Source organism: Pteronotus mesoamericanus, unplaced genomic scaffold, assembly GCF_021234165.1.
Source record: "Pteronotus mesoamericanus isolate MK-2021 breed Mesoamerican mustached bat unplaced genomic scaffold, CSHL_Meso_final contig_65, whole genome shotgun sequence".
Classification (NCBI taxonomy): Eukaryota; Metazoa; Chordata; class Mammalia; order Chiroptera; family Mormoopidae; genus Pteronotus; species Pteronotus mesoamericanus.
The window spans coordinates 9837131-9858739 of record NW_026555228.1 but is presented as its reverse complement, the minus strand read 5'-3'; the positions used below and the strand labels follow the sequence as shown (position 1 = coordinate 9858739).

At 36.7% G+C, this 21609-nt stretch overlaps 1 protein-coding gene across 4 annotated transcripts in view; it reads left to right on the top strand.

The window, feature by feature from the left end:
- RPS6KA3 (ribosomal protein S6 kinase A3) overlaps window positions 1–21609 on the top strand; it is a 110251-nt gene extending 88642 nt beyond the window's left edge. For all 4 annotated transcript variants that reach the window (XM_054581131.1, XM_054581132.1, XM_054581129.1 and 1 more), the window contains 7 exons: window positions 2476–2565; window positions 4465–4623; window positions 6390–6551; window positions 10119–10195; window positions 10696–10813; window positions 15276–15416; window positions 16251–21609. In XM_054581131.1, coding sequence (XP_054437106.1) covers window positions 2476–2565; window positions 4465–4623; window positions 6390–6551; window positions 10119–10195; window positions 10696–10813; window positions 15276–15416; window positions 16251–16373 — 870 coding nt within the window. In that variant the 3' untranslated portion in view covers window positions 16374–21609. The remainder of the gene's footprint in view (window positions 1–2475; window positions 2566–4464; window positions 4624–6389; window positions 6552–10118; window positions 10196–10695; window positions 10814–15275; window positions 15417–16250) is intronic.

Below are 21609 nucleotides of genomic sequence, written 5' to 3'. Positions count from 1 at the left end.
ATGGGTAGCTCGTGTTTACCTAGTGGGAGAGCAGTATTAATTATGATTACTTCCTTCCATCCATTTATCTAGATATATAGTATGATTTCATATGTAAAAATAATGTGTTTTATATATGCATAGCAAATATCTGGGAAGACATACACACAAATATTGTTCTTACTATTCTAAACTTGGATCTAATTGCTTTGAAAAGTCATCGGTGTCCATAAGGCTTTCTGTCTTTTTTTAAAGATTTTATTTATTTATTTATTTTTTAGAGAGAGGGTAAGGGAGGGAGAAAGAGAGGGAGAGAAACCAATGTGTGGTTGCCTCTTGCACGCCTCCTTCTGGGGACCTGGCCCACAGCCTAGGCATGTGCCCTGGCTGGGAATCGAACCAGTGACCCTTTGGTTTGCAGGCCGGCATTCAGTTTACTGAGCCACACCAGCCAGGGTGCCTTTCTGTCAATTCTAAGGGTAAACCAGAAATACATTTTAATTTGCTCTTCCCCTACTCATTGCTCATAGTAAAATCTGGGGTACATAGAAATTTTCAAATTGCTTACATGAAAGAAGAGAATGTGAATAATGTACTTGGTAGTCAGTTAAAAGACTTGCTTCCATAAACACATCAGGAAAAGGAAAAAATGTCCAGGAACTGCCAAAACCCTGAGAATATCTTGAAGCTATTTGTGGATTCTTGTGACTTAAATTTACATTCATAAAACCAATCCCAGCATAACTTGATTCTACGGAAATTACTACAAATCTTAAGATCCACAAGCACAAGTATGGATTTAATGTAAGCTGGGCTAAGATTAGCAGATCAGAGAGAATGTTGCCAAAAATAACACTTCCAGTGTGTTCTGGTTTTCACAAGACTAGCCCCAGATCATATCCCTTGAATTAACATGTCTATTCTGTATACCTTTCCTCATAATCATCCATTTGCCTAATTCCAAACTATCATTTACATTTGATTACAGTGGACACCTATATGTTTGTCTTCCCTGTTTTCCAAATACAAAACTGTTTTACAACGAAATCCGTGTTAGGTAGCAGATGTGGCTCATGTTGAGATTTGCAAGCTAGGTTGCTGGAGCATTTGGATATTTATTGCATATATTAATTACTAAGCTGTTTTATTTATTTATTTTTAATTGCATTTATTGGGTTGACATCAGTTAATACAATTGTAGAGGTTTCAGGGGTACAATTCTGTAATATGTCATCTGTATATTGTTACTAATCTGTTCTAAAATTGAAAATAGGTAGGTCCCAAAATTTATTTCCAACTACCTTTTCAAATTTTTTATTTATTGATTTTAGAGAAGTGAGAGAAAGAAACATCAATTTGTTGTTCCACTTATTTATGCATTCATTGGTTGATTCTTGTATGTGCCTTGACTGAGGATTGAACCCACAACCTTGGCATGTCAGGGCCATGCTCTGACCAACTGAGAGCTGCCCGCCAGAGTCCAACTACCTTTCGGATAAAATGAAATCAAACCTTATTTAAATACAGTATCACTTTAATAGATTAAAACATTAAGAGAAGTATTTTTAAGAAGCAGTTGACATAAGCCCTGGCTGGCGTGGCTCAGTGGATTGAGTGCCGGGCTGCAAACCAAAGGGTCTCCAGTTCTATTCCCAGTCAGGGCACATGTCTGGGTTGTGGGCCAGGTCCCCAGTAGGGGGCATGCAAGAGGCAACCACACATTAATGTTTCCCTCCCTCTCTTTACCCCTCCCTTTCCCTCTCTAAAAATAAATAAAATCTTTAAAAAAAAGAAGCAGCTGACATAAGAGGGTTGGAAAGCTACATTAGTATTTTAAAGAGCTTTATTATAATAATTAAACTTAATTCTAGCCAAGTAAAATTCTAAGTGTGGTTTTCTGCTTAGCTTTCTGCCTAGCTTCAAAAATAAGCTTGTTCTACCTAACTGTTAATTAATTTTTTATACAAGTGGCTTACAACTAATGCGATATTCCATTGAAGCATTTTATTAAAGGAAGTAAAGTTAATTCAATAAACAGATGTTGGTGGTGGTGTTTATATGTAGATATAGATGTAGATATAGATATAGATATCTTAATTATCTATATTGACAAGGCTTAGAACTTGACTGAGTTTCCAGAAGTTTACAATGTTTAAGGTTGAAAGAAAGCTGTTAACCATGTTCTTGGTACCTTTTCCTGAGGTTTTTGAGTTTTTAGTAAGTCCTAAACTTACTACAAACTTAAACTGGAGAGACCTGGTGGGAATGTGACTCATGGCATAGAATTTACTTTATTTACAGCCTTACCATCTACATCAAGACTGGCTTTTGAATTTTGATTTGACAGTCTGGCCAGGTACTTGAGTAAAACTGGTTAATAAATGGCTTATATATACAGCATTTACATAAGATGCTACACAAGGTCTGTAGCTGTAAATACTTAAGGTTTATAAATGTACAATTCATGAGGTTTTGTTATTAATATTTGTTTTTTAGATTATTGATAAAAGCAAGAGAGACCCAACAGAAGAAATTGAAATTCTTCTTCGTTATGGACAGCATCCAAACATTATTACTTTAAAGGATGTAAGTAGATTCTTTAATATAGACATTTGAATCATTTGTCTAATTTGCATCTGGAATGTTTTCAAATATCATGTGGTAGACAAAACTGAATATAGTGAGTAAAAAAGTAGATTGGAAGATAACATATATAGCATAACTTCAGTTATAAAGAAAAACATATTTATACAGTTAATTTTTCTACTTTTGCTATAAGAAGAAAAGTATTATTGACATTGCTTTTAATATCTGCATTCACTGGAACATTTGGATATTAATTAATATTCAGGATCGACTAGTCTCATACTCCATGGACTCCCCAAACTCTCTTTCTCAATACTGCCAGAGACAGCTGCTCTCATCTAATCATGTCACTTCCCTGCCTACAGTTCATAACCTCTCATCACCTCTGGTCTCTGCCTTCCTCCATGAATAGTAGTTTTCTCACCCATCCTATGCTCCATCCATGCTCCAATATGTATACATTTTTGAAGATGCCTCATTTTCTCATGCAGCTCTGTCTTTGACTTTATGGTTCCCTCAGTTGAGAACACCATTTCCTTTCTTTACCTGGCTAACTACTGCACATTTAAGACTTTGCTAAAGCGTTACTTCCCCCAGGAAGCCTGCCTTGCTCACCACGATCCCTAGGACAAGTGAGGTATCCTTTCCCTGCTACCTTTGATTTTTATCATAACAGAGCTCTTGGCAAAGGGTGTGAAACTCCCAGGCAGTATTGAGTCCTCTCTTCCTGATGGTGGTCACATAGGCTCAAAGGCCGCATCTGGTTGTTGTATACCAGGTGTCACGTGGCTAACTGAGCCAGAGGATTTCTGAGGAACATTTCACCTTTAAGATTTTGGGAATTCCAAAGTTTACCCTCCCTTCTCCTTCTGAATTAAAACTCCAGTTCTTCAGATTAATTTATCGCTGCTCATTGTTATAAGGGAAATGTTAGCTTAGTCCCATTAAAATGTGAAGCTGTCCAACCTAAGTGACTTTTTAATTAATATAACTTCCAAGAATCTAACCAATAAATTAAAAAGGAAATGTAGAAAATACTTTTTGTCATCCTTGCCTTGGAAACTCCCTAAGCTGTTGTCATTTTTTATATCTTTGTTCCTTCCCTCATTTCAAATTCCAAAGTCTCTAATAATATTTTTCCCACTTTTATTATAGCATCTCCAATAGTTTTAAAATTCTTATAGTTATGTCTTTTTCTCCCTATTGGAATAAAAACTTTCAGGGCAGGTACCTTGTTTTTTCCATGTTTGGGACCCCAAATGCAGTAACTCTGGTGAAGGGTGAATAGGAGGCTCTGAAGTTTAATAAAGGGGCCATTTCAGTTCAGGATTGCCTGGAATATAAATCCAAAATTACAGTGACCTTACTATTTCTACAGTAGAAGGAAACTGGTGTGCTTCTGGGTGACTGAATGGAATTTCTCTTTGCTACTTAATTTTCCTACTTCATTCTGGCCACAACTTGACTTTCAGTTTAACCAAAACCAGAATAATGCATTGTTCTGTGTATATAAATATAGAATTTCTGCAATTGCAGAAGTTCCAGGAAAATCACAGGAGTATGTCTTTGTACCAATCCCTGCCCCCTCAGCAGAAGATAGAAAGATCAAGAGGAACAAACCCTAAGTGCAAAAGTTCAGATCCTCTTTGTATACGATGCCCGTAGTTTCACAGGAAGAAATTACAGGCGGTTTTTCTGACATTCAACCTCATCAATTCCTATTTTCATATTATGTGTATAAAACCGTTTGCAAGATTTTTATCCTCCAGTGGTTGTGATAAGTAAAATTTCCCTTGAGTATAAAGTAAGTTTTAATTTCTCTTTAATATACAAAACTTTGTTTTGAACACATGTAAAGCTTCACATAATTTTTTCCCACTTTTGTGTTGAATTTTATAGGTATATGATGATGGGAAATATGTGTATGTAGTGACAGAACTTATGAAAGGGGGTGAATTGCTGGATAAAATTCTTAGACAGAAATTTTTCTCTGAACGAGAGGCGAGTGCTGTCCTGTTTACTATAACCAAAACTGTTGAATATCTTCATGCACAAGGGGTAAGTCTTTTTAACATTTTATATATGCAAATATTAATATATAAATATATATACATCTATACGCACATACACACAAACATAAATACCTTTTTCTTTTGTTCATGTTTGAACTAAAGTCACAAAGGTAGGAGTTACTTTATGCATGTAATCGAAAATAACTACTATTATCTTAACTATCCTCCTATTCTTCCTCTATGTAACTGTCTGCCATTATGCCTGAAGTGCTACTTTGAAATCCTAGCTTGTTTATATTGAATTCTTATGCTTCTCAAGGAGAAGTGTCTGGGATCTTCTGAGCCGGAAGACATCATTATTTTGCTAGGCCACTCTGTACTCTTGAGGAATGGGCCCATTTAAAGTTTAGAAACAGTACCAGAGAATCATGGATTGTATTCACTTATAAAAGGAAATCCTTCAAATGGATGAGGCCAAATAGTCACCTGGCTTCTGGCTGGTGGATGCTCTCCTCATTTCTTCCTGCAAATTATTAGTAAATATCAAAAAAAAAAAAAAAAAAAAAAAAAGGCCATGTTTGTAAAAGAAGGGAAATCTGAGAGGGAACAAAGGCAAAAGGAGAAAATGCAGGGAGGGAGGGAGGAACCGAAAACAGCAGAGGTGAAAAGGAATAAGAAGCAAGAAAAAAAAAGATTACTTCTTAAGGAGTGTATTTTCAATACTGATTTTGTTTGTCTTTACCCCTAGAAGTTAACAAGTGGACTGTTTTGATTTAATTCTAGAGCTTCTTGACTGTAGCTGGTCAAGAGTCACCTAATACTGTACCCAGAAACTAGTAAACTCAAGTGTTTATGACTTTGCAGTTATCTAAGTCTTCTATATTCTTTTCTCAGTGTTTTCACAGTAGTAAGTTATTAAAATGGTCTGGAGAAGACACGTTCAGGATGTTAGGAACTAAAACTGAGGTGAATAATCAGAATAGAGACTCAGAATTTGATGATGGAAGAAATACATAAGTCTAATAAGGAGTGTCAGAGAGGCTTATGATAAAAGAAGTATTCAAGTAGGTGATTAAAGGAGAAAAATAATACAAAACTCTGAAGGAATGATATCTTTGTGTGTATGACATTGTTGCATGGATATCAGATAGGCAATACATAAAGTCTGGATTTTTTTTTTCCTTTTCACTCCTAAATCCCATGCCTGATCCATTGAGCCTGCCAGCATAAGCTTGTTATGTACATTCATTGTACTTGTTCCTTCTTCTTAGAATGACTGTCCCCCGCTATTCTGGCTTGTTCGTTCTGTTCTAAAGGTCTTAGATTAGATGTTACCTCCTCTAGAGAACTCCCCTGACCTCCCTAGTTGTGCACCATCTCTCAACTGCTTATTCTGACTCCCCACCACCTCGTAAGCTCCTAGCATGTAAAGGCAAGGATCTTACAGGTTTTGTTCACCATAGTAAGTGCAGCTCCTTATGTATTACCCTGGCACGTGATAGGAACTCAATAATATTTGTCTAATGAATGAATAACCTGGAGACAGATATTATTGCTATTTGCATATCTCCTTAACCCACTTACTCAGTTGGATAAAGAGGGGGAAGGTAAATACTATTCTTTCTTCCTCCTCTCTTTGCTCCACTTCTGTGTTAAGAGTTATACTTGCATTATCAGTGTTTTATAATGTTGGGTTAATTTAAAGGTTAGCACTCATTATCTAGTTAAGTGCATTGCCTGACAGTTTTGAATAAAGAATTTTCTAGAATGGAAATGTATTGTAAATGTAGCTCTACTTTGTATTTCATTTAGGTGGTTCACAGAGACTTGAAACCTAGCAACATTCTTTATGTGGATGAATCTGGCAATCCAGAATCTATTCGAATTTGTGATTTTGGCTTTGCCAAGCAGCTAAGAGCAGAAAACGGCCTTCTCATGACGCCTTGTTACACTGCAAATTTTGTTGCACCAGAGGTAATTATGAAATAGTTTGCTTGTAGTATCTCAGTATAGTTAAAAACTCATTTGTGGTATTTAATATAGAATGATTAATAGTTGTTTAGCCGAAGACTTACTGATCAAATAATTAAAATAAAATAACAGCCCTTTTTCTTCTGTTAATACTGTAGTTCATTCTGTCATCAGTCCACTACTACCTATAATCCCCTTCCTGTGCTGACTTGTGTCTTTCTGTATAATGAGACATCTATAACTGTCTATTACCACTAACAATATTGTACATGTTGGTGCATGGAATTAAATGGAAAGTAGCTTATTTTCCACCTTTCCTAATATCCTCCTAATTTCCTGGCTTTGTCACTGTCTTCCTTTATCTCCGAGGCTAGAACATCATAGTCTCTTGTCCTTAGCTGCATACCTAGTTACTATCTCTGTTATTCCCCAAAACCAGTTCACAGTTCTTCTGTTCACAGAACTGCCACCCTATTTCCTATTTCCCTCATCTCCCTCCAGATGACTGCCACAGCCTACGTGCACATTGCTCCCTCTTGTTGTACTGCGGTCCTTCCACAAGAGAGCTGCAAAGCTACTGAACTCTTCTTTAAACACTGCTTTGATCATGTTGCTTCTTTTCTTAAGAAATTGCAGTTCTCCATTGTAGTAAATCTAAAGTCCACTGCTTTGCCTTCAAGATTTCTTACCTTTTATCACTACATAAAAAAAAAGTAACTATGAACAAGATATTAAAAAATAATAGTAAACCTTGATATAGGACTTATATGCCAGGCTTATATACTAACTGATTTCATCCTCACAACATGTAGTTTACATATAATAATTCATTCTCATTATAACTATGTGAGGCAAGTACTTTTATTAGCATTTTACAGGAAACCAGATACACAGTGAGAGGTTATGTAATTTGCTTGAGGTCAGTCTAGATTTGAGCCCAGGCCATCTGGCTACAAAGTCTGAGCTTTTACCATGCGCTGATATTTCACAAAAACAGTAGTAGTTGGTAATGTTAGGATAGTTGGGTTATAGAGTTAAATTCCCCCTTTACTTTTTTAAACTTTTTGTAATTTTGCTACTTTTTATTTTTTTAAATCAGTAATTTTGCAAATTGATTTTCTTTGTTCGGAGTTTTCTTTTTATTCTATTTTTCTTTCCATTACCATTTAGTCCCCTTATACCTCCTTCCCCACCACAATCAGCACACTGTTGTCCATGTCCATGAGTCCTTTTTCCTTTTTGCTCAATCCCTTCACCCCTTACCCTTGCCCACCAGCTGTCATCCTGCCATCCTGCTCTCTATTTATGAGCCTGTCTCTATTTTGCATGTTAGTTCAGTTTGTTCATGAGATTCCATATATGAGTGATTCTATTTCATATGGTATTTGTCTTTCTCTGACTGGCGTATTTCACTTAGCATAATATTTTCCAGGTCCATCCATACTGTCACAAAAGGTAAATTTTTCTTCTTTTTTGTGACCGAGTAGTTATTCCATTGTGTAAGTGCTCCATAGTTGTTTTACCCACTCACCTACTGATGGACACTGGGGCTGCTTCCATATCTTGGCGATTGTAAATAATGCTGCAATGAACATGTTCTTTCAAATTAGTGTTTTGGGTTCCTCCGGATGTATTCCCAGAAGTGGGATCATGGGATCACTGGGTCAAAAGACAGATCCATTTTTAATTTTTTGAGGTTTCTCCATACTGCTTTCCACAGTGGTTGCATTTTTTTAATCATCACCCTGAGGATATGCTTATGATTTTTAGAGAGAGAGGAAGGGGAAGAGAGAGAGAGATCAATTGGTTGCCTCCATATGTGCCTCAACAGGGGGTCAAACCCCGATTAAACCTTCAACGTATGTATGTGCCCTGATCAGGAATCGAACCTGCAATGTTTTGGTGTATGGGACGATGCTCCAACCAACTGAGCCATACAGCCTGGGAAGATATAAAATATTTTTATAAGACTGCTTGCATCTATTCTACTGGTGGTGGTAGAACTGATAAGGAACAGATTTTTTTGCTTATTTGTCCGCATATCTACAGCCTCTGACACACATTGGTGTCCGAGCATGACCACTTAATCTAGCCACCTCATTTTCCCTTGTGAGTATTTCCTACTTCATGCAAGTAATCTGCTTCTAGAGGTCACCCTGTAGCTGGTATGCCTTGGCCCATTGGAATGTTTTTCACTTCAAAGCCTGCCTCCAAATTCATCTTCAGGATATCTTCCATGATTAAACTCTCCTTAGACTTGATCTTTTAATTTTTTGTCTCCTATTCTCCATTTAGTCATCCAAGTCCAAACTTTCAAATCTTCCTGAAATCTTTTTACATTCAGCCTGTCACCAAATTCTTCTCATTTTGTTTTCTAAATATTTTAGAACCTTTTCCCTTTACCCTATACATTCAGTCTCTAATAGTGCAGGTCCTCACAGCCTTTCACTTACTAGTTCCCTACAGATTGCTTCCTATCGGGTGGCCTTGTCTCCACTCTCTGTTTTTGCCAGCATTGGCTCTATACCTTGTGTTATGTTTGAGTTGAGTTATACACATCTACTTATTTTATTTTCCTGTTTAATGCATCAGTGACATCTGATTGCCTGCAGAAAAAAATGTAAATTCCTTAACAACGTGTATAAAAGTCCTTCAATCTTTCTAGTATCTCCTACCTGGAGATCTGGCCATGTAAAACTGTCACTAACTACTCGTATGCTCTGCTCTCTTGCCTCTCCCCTCCCCCACTCTCCTTTGCCTCCTGAATTCTTACCTATAGGAACAGTACAAATAGGCTGTCCTCTAGCCTTCCTTCTTTCCTCATATCAGGAATAAATTGCTTCCTCATCATTATACCCATAGCACTTTAGACATACTTTTATGAGACTTAATCATGTTGACTTGTTAACTACATATACAGAGTGGGGCAAAAGTAGGTTTACAGTTGTGAGTATGCAAAACACAGTTTATTCTTATATGATTATTTATTAATTATTGTATTATTTTCCATGCAAACAACTGTAAACCTAATTTTGCTCCTACCCTGTATATATATATATTTCCCCTACCAGATTCTGATTTTCTTAAGGAAACCAGAGTTGTTTTGTATTTCTCACAGTTCATGCTTGATTATAGCTGGTGTTTATTAAATTTTTTACACTATATTATTTGTACCATTATATGCATTCTTAAAAATACCATTTTATGTAACCATTTCTGTAGCCCCACACAAAATACACATTCATTTATCAATAAATAAGAAACCTTCAATTTATTTTATAGTCCTTTATGTGCCAAGGCAGCATTCAATAAATGTTCGTTCAAGTACTAAAATTTAAATTTTTATATATATATACATATATATGAATATATGAATGAATCGTTAGCAGGAGGTTCTAGAATGGGATTAATATATTTTTTATTGTATTTTTTCCAATATATTGTTTTGTTTGTTAATCATCTTCTGTTGAGTGTTTTCTTACATTTAGGAGATATAATGCCATTCCCACAACCTATGTAAATCTATATGATAAACAGTGGTGTGTTAATATTAATTTTTACTTTTTCTAGGTTTTGAAACGACAAGGTTATGATGCTGCTTGTGATATATGGAGCCTTGGTGTCCTCCTCTATACAATGCTTACTGGGTAAGTGTATACTATATGTTGTAAGCACTTATTCTTCAACATTTTGTTTATATTATCTAGGTGTATTTTTAATCTTTGTTGTAATATCTTTTCATGTTTCTCATTTTTCAATAATACATCATGTGTATGCATATATATACCACATTTATAGCTATATCATTACTAATTTTCTATAACGTACTACTTATTAATGTCTCAAAGTCTTAAGTTGATTTTTCTGTACATTTTTTCACTCGTTTTGTCATAAACATGCACTATTTTAAATATAATGTTTCATATCTTAAAGTATTCATATTTTTGTACAGTCTAATTAATATTTCACAACATACCTTGACCTGATGCTTTATGAAGCTTCATGTTGTGGACAGTTTTCACTTTAAATAAAGTATTATATTAATTGAATCACTCAGAGTACTTTTAGACACTGCAAATAAATAGAAAGATTACCAACCAACAAAGAATTTTTTATCCATTGACATTTTAATTTTCCTATAAATTAGTTACACTCCATTTGCAAATGGCCCTGATGATACACCAGAGGAAATATTGGCACGCATCGGCAGTGGAAAATTCTCACTCAGTGGTGGTTATTGGAATTCTGTTTCAGATACAGCTAAGGTAATTTTTCATAATCCTTGGTGAGAATAAATAATATCAACTAGAAACTTGTTCATAAAGTAGTATTTTGAAATGATGTTACCAAATAATATGAACTCAAAAATAGACCAGTTATTTTATTTCCCAGAGGCATTGGTTTGGCTTTATTACCTATACATCCTTTAGATGTATACATCCTCTAGATGTGTAGATAATGTGATATTTATCATGAAGAACATGATAAATAATGGTGGTAGTCTTCATGATATGTGTGTCTACTCTGTGCTTCCTGCTGCACTTCACCTAAATTATCCATTTAATCCTCTTAACAACCCTGTAAAATAGGTCTGGTATCCCCATTTCACAGAAGGAAACCATAGCCCAGAATTTTAGTGTGAAATTGCCCATAGTTAACACCCCAGGTACCTGTGGGCACTTCATAATAAACAGTAGTATAGTTTTAGTGCCAGCCTGAAATCCATTTAAAAAGCCTTTCTCACTGGAAGATCTGATATCCTCTGAATAGCACTGACTTGTTTTCTACCTTGACTCTAGTTTTACTCTATTCATTGAAAATTCTTTTTTTTTCTTTCCTTCTTTTTTTTTTTGCCCTGGCTGGTGTGGCTCAGTGGATTGAGTGCCTACCTGCAAAACAGAGGGTTGCCAGTTTGATTCCTAGTCAGGGCACATGACTGGGTTGTAGGCCAGGTTTCCAGTTGCAGGGGGTGGGAAGGGCAGCACACGAGAGGCAGCCACACATTGATGTTTCTCTTCTTCTCTTTCTCCCTCCCTTCCCCTCTCTCTAAAAAATAAATATATAAAATCCTTTTAAAAAATTCTTTTTTCCACTTCAATTTAAGAAAAACATAGAGGAATCGAAGAAGATACATACTGGTAAAAGTGCTTGCTGATTTTTCTTAGAGGTAGAAACTTGAGTTGCTGTGATTGCATAAGTAAATAGGGTATGGCAAAATTTATGTAGATACTTTTGGCCTCAGCTAATCAGTTTAATGTCTGTGTAGATAATGTTTGGTTTTATAACTGCATTTAAAATGAAATGTTAGCCTTTCCTTTTTTTAATAAAATTTATGAAACCAGATAATTCATTTTCTTAGGTACTTGTTTCCTTTTTAATTCATGTATTGAGCACCTACAATGTGCTTCATAAGTGAAGGCTCCAGAGATAAAAGATAAGACTCAGAATTCCTGATCTCAGGGAGCTCATGGGCTAGTTGGGAAAAGGCCAACTAGTGTCACATATGTTGTTATGGTGGCACGTTTTCTGTGCTTAAGGAGTTCACAGATGAAGCTCGGTCAGAAAGATTTCAAGGAAAGTTTTCCAGAAGCATTGAAGGGATTTTCCAGGTAGCTTTGGAGAACAGAAGGCTATCATCCATCCTATGCTGAGGGATTAGCACATGTGTGGCCATAATGGCACAGGAAAGGCAGAACGTCTCCAGGGAGCTACGAGGCTACGAGTAGTTTGATATGACTAGTACAGGGTACAGTTTAATAGGGGAGCTGATGAACCCAGATTATGAAAGGCTTTCTGGGTCATACTCGGGATTTGGTATTCACTCTAGGTATTGGGGAACTATTGAAAAATATTAAGCATTATAGTGATCATATTTTCCTTTTTGAAGTTCACTCTGTGGAGCAGTTATTTGTACCCCTGGAGTTTGCCACAAATTTTGTCATGATTGGTTGTAGGGCATGTCAAGTAATGTTACCAAGTAAAGTATCAGAGTTTAGCCATTGCCTGCTTTTTTAACAAGTTAAAGCAAGTCAAGGCTATCTCTCTATTTCTATAGAGAGGCTAATTTCTATAATTTGGTTCTCATTCACTTGCATTCCAGTATGCTTTTTTTAGTGAAAGAAAAACACTAGTGAGGAGTAGATACAGCTAGAGCACAACAAATTGCATCCATTTCACAAACTATCTTATAAATGGCCTCATTATTACTAATAATTTTTGCTAATTTTTCCAGTTAAAATTCGTAGTTACAAGCATGATATAGTGAATACCCACAAAATTGGGAGAGAGGAGTGTCGGTCTGGCATGTCCTCTCAAGAGCAAGTTGCACATGTGAATGTCATCAAGCATATGAACCATATGTGGCTTTGACAAGAATAGGACCATAGCTACCATTTTGAGCCCTTACGTGCCAAGCACTGTGCTGACACTTTTACCTGCATTATTTCATTCAGTCTCACTGACCCAATGTTAGGGACATCACACATAAGGTTTTGCAGTATTTTGGGTCATGAATGATGAGTATCTAAACCAGAACAGTTGTGACATTGGGATTTGAGCCAAATGAAAGACAAATTTAGGAGGCAGAATAGACTCTGGTTTATTGGACATAAGAAGCAAAGGAGAAGCTGGCATCAAGCATGTAGTCCACATTTCCACCTCAGGCAAATGAGTGGGTGGTAGTGTCCTTCGCCAGGATGTGAAATACAAAAGAAATAGTTTTGATAAGAGTGATGATTGCAGATTGGGACATTATAAATTTGAAAAGCTTCCATGATGTATAATTAAGAGATGGATGTCCACTAAGCAACTGGCTGTATGGATGTAGATCTTAGCAGAGAAGTCTGCGGTAGACACTGAAATTAGAACTTGTCATTATCCATAGTAGCTAAAGCCATGAGTAAGAATGAGCTTATCTGAGCAGAGCGATAAGAGAGCCAAGGAAGGAATTCAGGGAGCACCACCACTTAAAGAGAAAGCTTAGGAGGAGTAGCCATTGAAGGGTAGCAGTTGGAGAAGTGATTCTAAGTGACTTGGCCAAGGTGCACTGGTTAACACAGAGATCTGATTAAAATTATAATAGAGTTGCATCGTGTCTCAGGGCAGTTTTGCAACCTTTCTTCATTTAAAGAACATTTGCCCACATTCAGAATTTGGAGGAGGAGGTCCCTAATTGCTTTGCTTTTTATTTCTAATTCTGTTCAGTTATTCCTGCTCTTAGCTGTTAATGATAACTGAAAGTAAGAAACTATAAATACTAATAGCAGAGGAGTACTTGCAGTAACATCTCCCCAATTCCCAATGTCCAATCAACCACCAGATTCTGTCAGTTCTTTCTTTTAAGTATCTCAATTCCATCCATATTTCTCCATCATTTATACCCACCCCCCGAGCTGTTGTCTCTCGCCAGTCTCAAATTGGAGTCTCCAGGCTTGCCCCCTCCAATCCATTTTCCTCCACACCTAGGGAGTGTAATCTCTCTAAAATACAAGACTGACCACATCACTTCCTTGCTTTAAATGATTCATTGCCTCCAGAAAACATCTAAATTTGCTAATATGGCTTATTAGGGCCTTTCATGGTCTGGTCCCTTCTTACCTCTGTCACTGTCTGCTGCCATGTTCTTCACGAGATATGCTGTAGCTGTATTGCATTTCTTTCAGTTCCTTAATGTGACATGTTCTCTCCCACCTGAGGACTTTACCTCAGATATACTTTGCTCTATCTCCTTGAAATGCTCTGTTTCTCCCTTCCTTCTGTAATTCAGCTCCTGCTTATCGTTCAGGTCTCACACTTCTCTGAAGGAGCCACTTCAAAGCCACCGTACCCTGTTCAGGTCATACCTCTGTGTTCCTCCAGCTGCACCTCGCATTTATTCATCCCACGAAAGAACTTACTATTTGCTTTGTAATTAATTCCCTCTCTGGGTTGAAAGCTTCCTGAGGTCACAGTTCCTTTCTACCTTGTTCACTGTTAATTACCCAATGCCTAGCAGGATGCCTGGCCTTTAATGGATACTCAATAGATCTGTTTTGAATGAAAATGAAACAGATGGTACATGGCTTTTATAAATCACAATTGTGTTATTTTGGAGAGTATAAAACTACCATATTGCAATTGTATGGATCTATGTTTCCTGCATAGCAAAGCAAAGCCTTTGGATAGATAGAAAGCATTTGTCTCTGCAAGAGTAAGATTCTGGGTGTTCTTTACATTCTTTTGCTTCTCTGTATTTCTGATTTTTCTATAATACCCATGAGTTGCTTTTGAAGTAGGAAAAAAACATAATTCTGTAATCTTGGGAGGGGCATTTAGAGCTCTCCAATTAAATTCCTATAATTTGACAGTTCTGCTTCTGGGTATTATTAGAAGCACAAAAAAGTCTTAAGTGACTAAAAATTACTTAGAAATAATCCTACAGAAATGTGGAAACCTTAGAATATCTAAGGGAAAGAAAGAGCCAAGAAAAAAATAAGATACATAAAATATGGTAATTCACCCTTTGTAATGCACCAAAATTATTGTTACTCAGGGAAGAGAGACTTGGTTTTTGCCTTTAAAAAAAAACAAATTGTTATGTTGACCAAACTGCTTTGAGCCTAAAGGTCTACCTATTACCAGGGAAAAATAGTGTCAGAGTAAGGAAAAATGCTCAACAGTATCTAGTGATACAAAAAAAATTAAACAAAAAGGTTTCAGTTTGTTTTATTATTACTCTTCCCATTATAGGACCTGGTGTCAAAGATGCTTCACGTGGACCCTCATCAGAGACTGACTGCTGCCCTTGTGCTCAGACACCCATGGATAGTCCACTGGGACCAACTGCCGCAATACCAACTGAACAGGCAGGATGCACCACATCTGGTCAAGGTGAACGGTCCCATTCAGGCCCTGTTTTCCACATGTCCACAAGCACCTTTCCCTTTCACTTTCCTTCAGCCTGCATTCAGTTCTCCTGTGGGATTCTCTTACAGTGGGTGCTTTAAGGGGGTGAGGGGGTGGGGAGTCAAGCCATGCCGAAGTATTGTAATAAATCTAGTTTAAGAATGACTTCTAAATTTCTGAATTTATCCACAAGCTTATGGATTTCCTATTTTCTTTTTTAAATATATTTTGCAAGTTTTTTAAAAGATTTTATTCATTTTTAGAGAAAGGGAGGTAGAGAGGGAGGGAAACATTGATGTACAAGAGATCTATCGATCGGTTGCCTCTTGTATGTCCCCAACTGGGTCCTGGCCAGCAGCCCAGGCACGTGCCCTGACTGGGAATGAACCAGCAACCTTTTGGTTCACAGGCCGGCACTTAATCCACTGAGTCACACCAGCAACCAAGGATTTCCTATTTTCTCTATACTTGCCTTTCTCATGCACAAGCCAAAGCAAACTACAGATTCCGAAAGAGCATGCTTTGCTGCCTCTCAGATTAAAAGATGGCAAAAGGAAAAAAAGTTGAATAGTCCTGAGGAAAGTGAGGACTGCTTGTTATGAGCCCATCTCTATCCTCTCTCATCTGGCACTCAACATCCCACATTGGCCTCTTCAATTTCAGTTAAATCAGAGTTTTTGGCCAATGTGGTTATTTTTATTATGAGCCTCATAGTATCTACATACAGTTGCTATTGATGAAATTATCTGGGGGGAAAAAATGTCCATTTCATGTTCTGTGTATGTCATTTTTGTTTTGACCTTTCTTTCCTGTTTTCAGGGTGCCATGGCAGCTACATACTCTGCTTTAAACCGTAATCAGTCCCCAGTTTTGGAACCAGTAGGCCGCTCTACTCTTGCTCAGCGGAGAGGTATTAAAAAAATCACCTCCACAGCCCTGTGAAGTGACCTCAGTGAGATACAGAATTTGGTACCATGGTGTAAGCTGATAGCACAAGTGGTGGCGACAGGTAGCACATATCTGAAAGACACCTGCAAGCACACACTGTCCCAGCTGGTACCCATAATGCTGCTGCTCCTGCTGCTGCTCCCGCTTTCGTCTCTTCTCGCTTTACATGATTGTTAGCAAGTTAGATTTTCCTGGAGCTTCGGATGTGATGATGATGGAAACGTGACGAAGATATATTCACTGAAACAATAAGAAGAATAATGAACATATGAATACCACCTAAAAATACACTGAATAAAGTACTTTACACCATATAGCATTATTTTTATAGGAAATATTTCATGTTCCTTAAATATTCTTTGTTAGTTATAGGGATGGACAGTTTATGTTAAGCACTTAGCTTAAACAATACGTTTATATTAGCACTGTATCCCTTGTGCCATCCAACATTTTGTATGTTTTTGTAAACAGTTCATATACAGTACATTTCTGTACTGCTTTCTTTAATGTATACATGCCTTGTTTAACTTGGATTCTATTATTATTAATCAGTTGACTATTAAATCTGGTTAAATAGTTCACCTGTATTAACAGTATTGTTGGACAGCCCTAAAAATGGCCAGATTGTGGAACAGCTGTTGAATGTAATGCTTCCAAAATGTACATATCTTTCCCTGTGTCTGTTTCACTGGTTTGTTCATTTGTTTGTTACTTAAAGTCAGGTGCTCTGTGAGACTATCCTAGAGAGCTGTTACAGTAGGGAAGTTATGTCTGTGGCATGACATCAAGAGTATACTATGAAGTTAGTCCGTACACTTCACAACTCTTTAGGGTTCTTTTCTCTTTAATTAAGGAAGTAGTTCTTGCACTTCTGATCTTCAATAGTGTCCATATTTAGTATTGGCATATAATTTGGAATACTGCCAATATGCGGCCTATTGAGAGTCATGGTGAAGAGATTGGCAAAGGAAAATGTGGCAACAGGTCATTTAAGTCCCATTGTGTATCTCATGTTTAAATAGATCAAATTACAGAATTTAGCATCTGAATAACAGGATACCTGTTCTAGTATACCTGGGAGAAAAGTATGCTTTTCTTGAAAAATGGTAAACCATAATGAGTTTTTTCCCATTACAATGCTCTAAATTAAACACTAATTTGAATGTAATAAAAGCCACAGGCCACTATATAAAATTGGATTAAAACTTTCTTATTCTAGGGAATAAAGCATTCTTGATCAGTCTCTGTGCTAACCTAAAATCATAGCTAAGACAGGTTAAGTGAATGTCTAGCATTGAGTGTTTTCTGAATCCTCCTGATGATTTATAGCCATGTAATACTTCCTTTAACTTCAGATATGATCCGTTTTCATGATGGTCACTGAATCTGCCTAGATTACAGTATTCATTATATACATCTAATGTGGTAGTTTCCATAATTTTATTTGATTAAAGGAATTTCTGTACCCATATTATGACCTGTATCTTTACCAAGTTACCTAGCATACATCAATATGTAATGTGAAAAACAGTTAAGCAAGGAAAAAAAGATTTAACTTACCTCATCAAGAATGTGCCCAAACAGATATTCCTTCGTCACGTACTAAGCCATTTACATCAGAAAAAGGTTTCCTTCCAGAAGCTTTAAATCTTTCCCCTGAAAGTACAAAGCCAAGAAAGTGTGGTTTATCTGTCCTGTAAGCCACTTGTTATTCCTTAATTTCTTCTCTATGCAATTAAAGAGAAAGGGAAAATCTATAACATTCCTTTTGCCCAAGTGACAAAATGATTATTGCATAGAAATCAAATGTAAGTTTATCTTTAAAAAATGTGTAGGAGGAGGGATTTTAGAAGATGCAGATGGAGAAAGTTTTTAAAATATGTATATGCATACTTTCCATTACCTGGAAAGAAAGCTTCCCCTCCCTCTCTTTCTATTATTCAGTGTTTTAAACCATGGTCATCCCAAATTCTTGTCACTTTTAAAACGTTAATGTAACTCTGGGCATATAGTTTCAGATTTTTGACACTGATGCTATTTCATAATTGCTTAGGTATATTTTCTGTCATAGTTTTTTTAGAACCAGAAGTAAATGTTTAAATCCTCATGTAATCTAGCCCAACTTTCTCATACTACATGTGAAGAACCTGTGACTCAAAGCAAAGACTAGAATCCTTAACTTTCCATTCAGTTTTTTTTCCCCATAGCACCATGCTGCCTTCCCTTCAGATTATCACCCAACCAGGAGCTGAGTTGTTTAAAAATTACATATTTCTTGTGGCACTCCTCTACTGGTATATGAATGCCAAGTTTATTGCTTTCAAAGATACTGCTTTCTTTGCCTAGTCCAACTGCCAGTTTTATTGGAGAAAAGCAAGTTATATGTTTATAAAATTGAAAGCTTTCTGCCTAAAAAGCAGTTCATGAGCACAATTTATCTTATCTGTGGGTCTGGTGTTCTATTGCCTTTGACTTAGAGCAGACAAATTTGGCCAACAGTGTGTTCTAAATGAAGCGCTAGTGCTGGGCTAACCTTTCCTTAATTCAAGTCCAATTCTTCCAAGCCTCTAAAGTTGTGGTAGTGAGGCCCTTCCCCAGTTAGTGTTGCTGGTTACCAGGGCTTCTCCCAGGAGGTTTTAGTTCAGGGTTAAAGATAATTCCAGTGTGAAAAGGAACTGAACTACTAGGCCTCATTCACAAACCTCCTCTTAGCTTATAATCCAAAATAATATCCAAAATGATAAATTGCATTTAGCATTGCAGTGGGCATACTGGAATATACAGGTTATACTACCATGTGTTTTGTATCTTCCCTTACAAGTGATGATGGTTAAACTAAGGTAAGTTTTTTGTCCTTTTAATTTTTTATATAAATTACTTCCACTCCTAATTTGTAGAGATGCCTTCTTTCAAAGTACAATAGACCCTTTTCTTTAACAGATTTAATAATGGATTCTTTTATTCACAAGCAACCCCAAAAGTCCAGAAAATGTAATAATTTTGACAAGGCAGAATGAGATGCCGTGAAGCTGACAGGTGGGAAAAGTCACTTAGTGAGTGTCTGGACAGGATGTGGTGTGTGTGTGGCAGAAATTCCACATTTCACATGTGGTGGGCTGCAAAGAACGGGTTTGGGTCAAATGTTTCCCATGTATTTTTAAAAAGCGGTTACTGTTGGGGCCAGGGGACATCATGGGGGTGGGGTTGGCCTGTTAGCTGTGCCCTGCACTCTTGGCCCAGGAAAGACTTGAAGGGGAAGAGGGGTGCAAAGGCTTCACAAGTAGGCAGAATAGTTTGGTTAGGAAAGGGGCTGGGGTAGGTCCAGCCTGGGATGAAAGCAGAAAAACATGCAAGAGTTGGGGGCCTTGATACAGATATGCTTAATCACCGTGGAAGCCAGCAATATACATCTCAACATGGCTTTGATATTCCCTGCTTCCCTGGCCTTTATAAATGTCCTAAAATTTTTCAGTTTCCTTTACTATATTTTATAGAGAAAATTCTCTCTTCTGATGGTATCAGGCATTTGAGATTTATGAAGACATTGGACAGATATCTCAGGAATGTGAAAGGTCAGAAAAGGTCTGCTCTATCTAACATGGGTTTCATGGCTGACCCTTGGTGCTTAAACCAGGAGGTTCCAATCTAGTCTTAGAGTTTTGTCCCTCCGAAAGGTCCAACTCCATGTGACTAACAAACTGGATGTATATTTTGAGCTTTATTTAATTCACAGAGAGGTTGACTTAACTCAGTATTTTTATTTCAATAAATGAAAATAGTCCTCTTTTCACCTCCAGATTGCTTACATTTTGCTGGTCTCCCCAAGTGACCATTGGTGGGGGCCAATTAATGAAGGAATGAAATTCGCTTTCTTGGGACTGTGGTATTCTGAAGAGCCATGCTTAACCACTTTTTCTAGCGAAGAATCTGCAGAACGATAATACCTAAGTATGGATGGCCAAGAAGAATTTGTATCTACAGTGTGCTTTATGTATTTTTGACACTGCTGTATTCTGTGTGATCGAGTGACTTGTAACTGGTTCCAATGTGAGTGTTCTCAAAGAATTCTAGTAACTAAGTTGACTTAATTTTCTTAAGCCTTGTATTACTATTAGTCTCACATTTACCACTTTGATTCCAGTCTATTAACTGTTCATAACAGGGCATACAAAGGGTTGGGATAAGAGCCTACTTCCTACCTCTTAAGGCACTTTCCTCATTGTTTTTCCATGTAACCTTGAAGTGCATGATAAGCTGTTGAAATGTCCATGACTTCTCCCAATGCAACTAGCAAAGTATATGACATTGAATAGAGATTAGTGAAAAGGAAAATTTAGAGACTTAAGTTCAGAAGCGCAAACCTCAAGAAAACCTCTTTAGAGCACATACCATTTGAGTACAATATATGTAAACGTATGTGAGAAGAAAGTTGCTATAATAGTCTTCTCAGTAGATTAGTTCAATATCTAATGGAAGTGAAAATCTTTACTCCTATTATCACTATAGTACTGAATGAACTGTGTACTGAGTTTTTCAAACAAGTATTTAAAGTAGAACTTTTAAATACAAAGCAAGGGCATAAGGATAAAGGTTTGAGTTTGTGTTTCTCTAACTATATTGTTTCATCTAAGCTTTGTTTTTTTAATCACAAAATGCTTCAAGGTATTGCCATTTCTTAGCATCCTTAATAATTATGGGTGATGAGTTTTTAATTCTTAAAATCATGTACATGTATTAGGTTTATCTTAACTCTTACCCTACAGATGGGAAAGTATCCGGTATACACCTAAGGGATGTAATTATTTTGAATTTTTGGCCATGGGTGGGAAGGGGGTGGGCATCAACTTAAAAACAGTTTTTAAAAAAGAAAAAAATCACAAATATTTTTCTACTATTATATATGATCTTACTTTATACTAGTTTCTCTCTAGTAAGGCATGCCAGAAGCCCAAGCTACCATATCATCAGTTCATATGTATTGTACCTTTTATTGATGGTTAAATCGCATCAGATGCTTGGCACTGCTGCCATAATTATGAAATGCTTGTAAAGGATTAAATATCACTGAATACTTTAAATTGTTTTACTTAAGAGTCTAATCTGGGAAATTTTCAAATAATACTATTAATGTGTAATCTAAGCTCTTTCAGATGTATCCATGAATAATCCTGGAACAATATTGCTTGTATTCCTGTCACAGAACAGGTTTTGTAATGTTTAAAAGAAATGA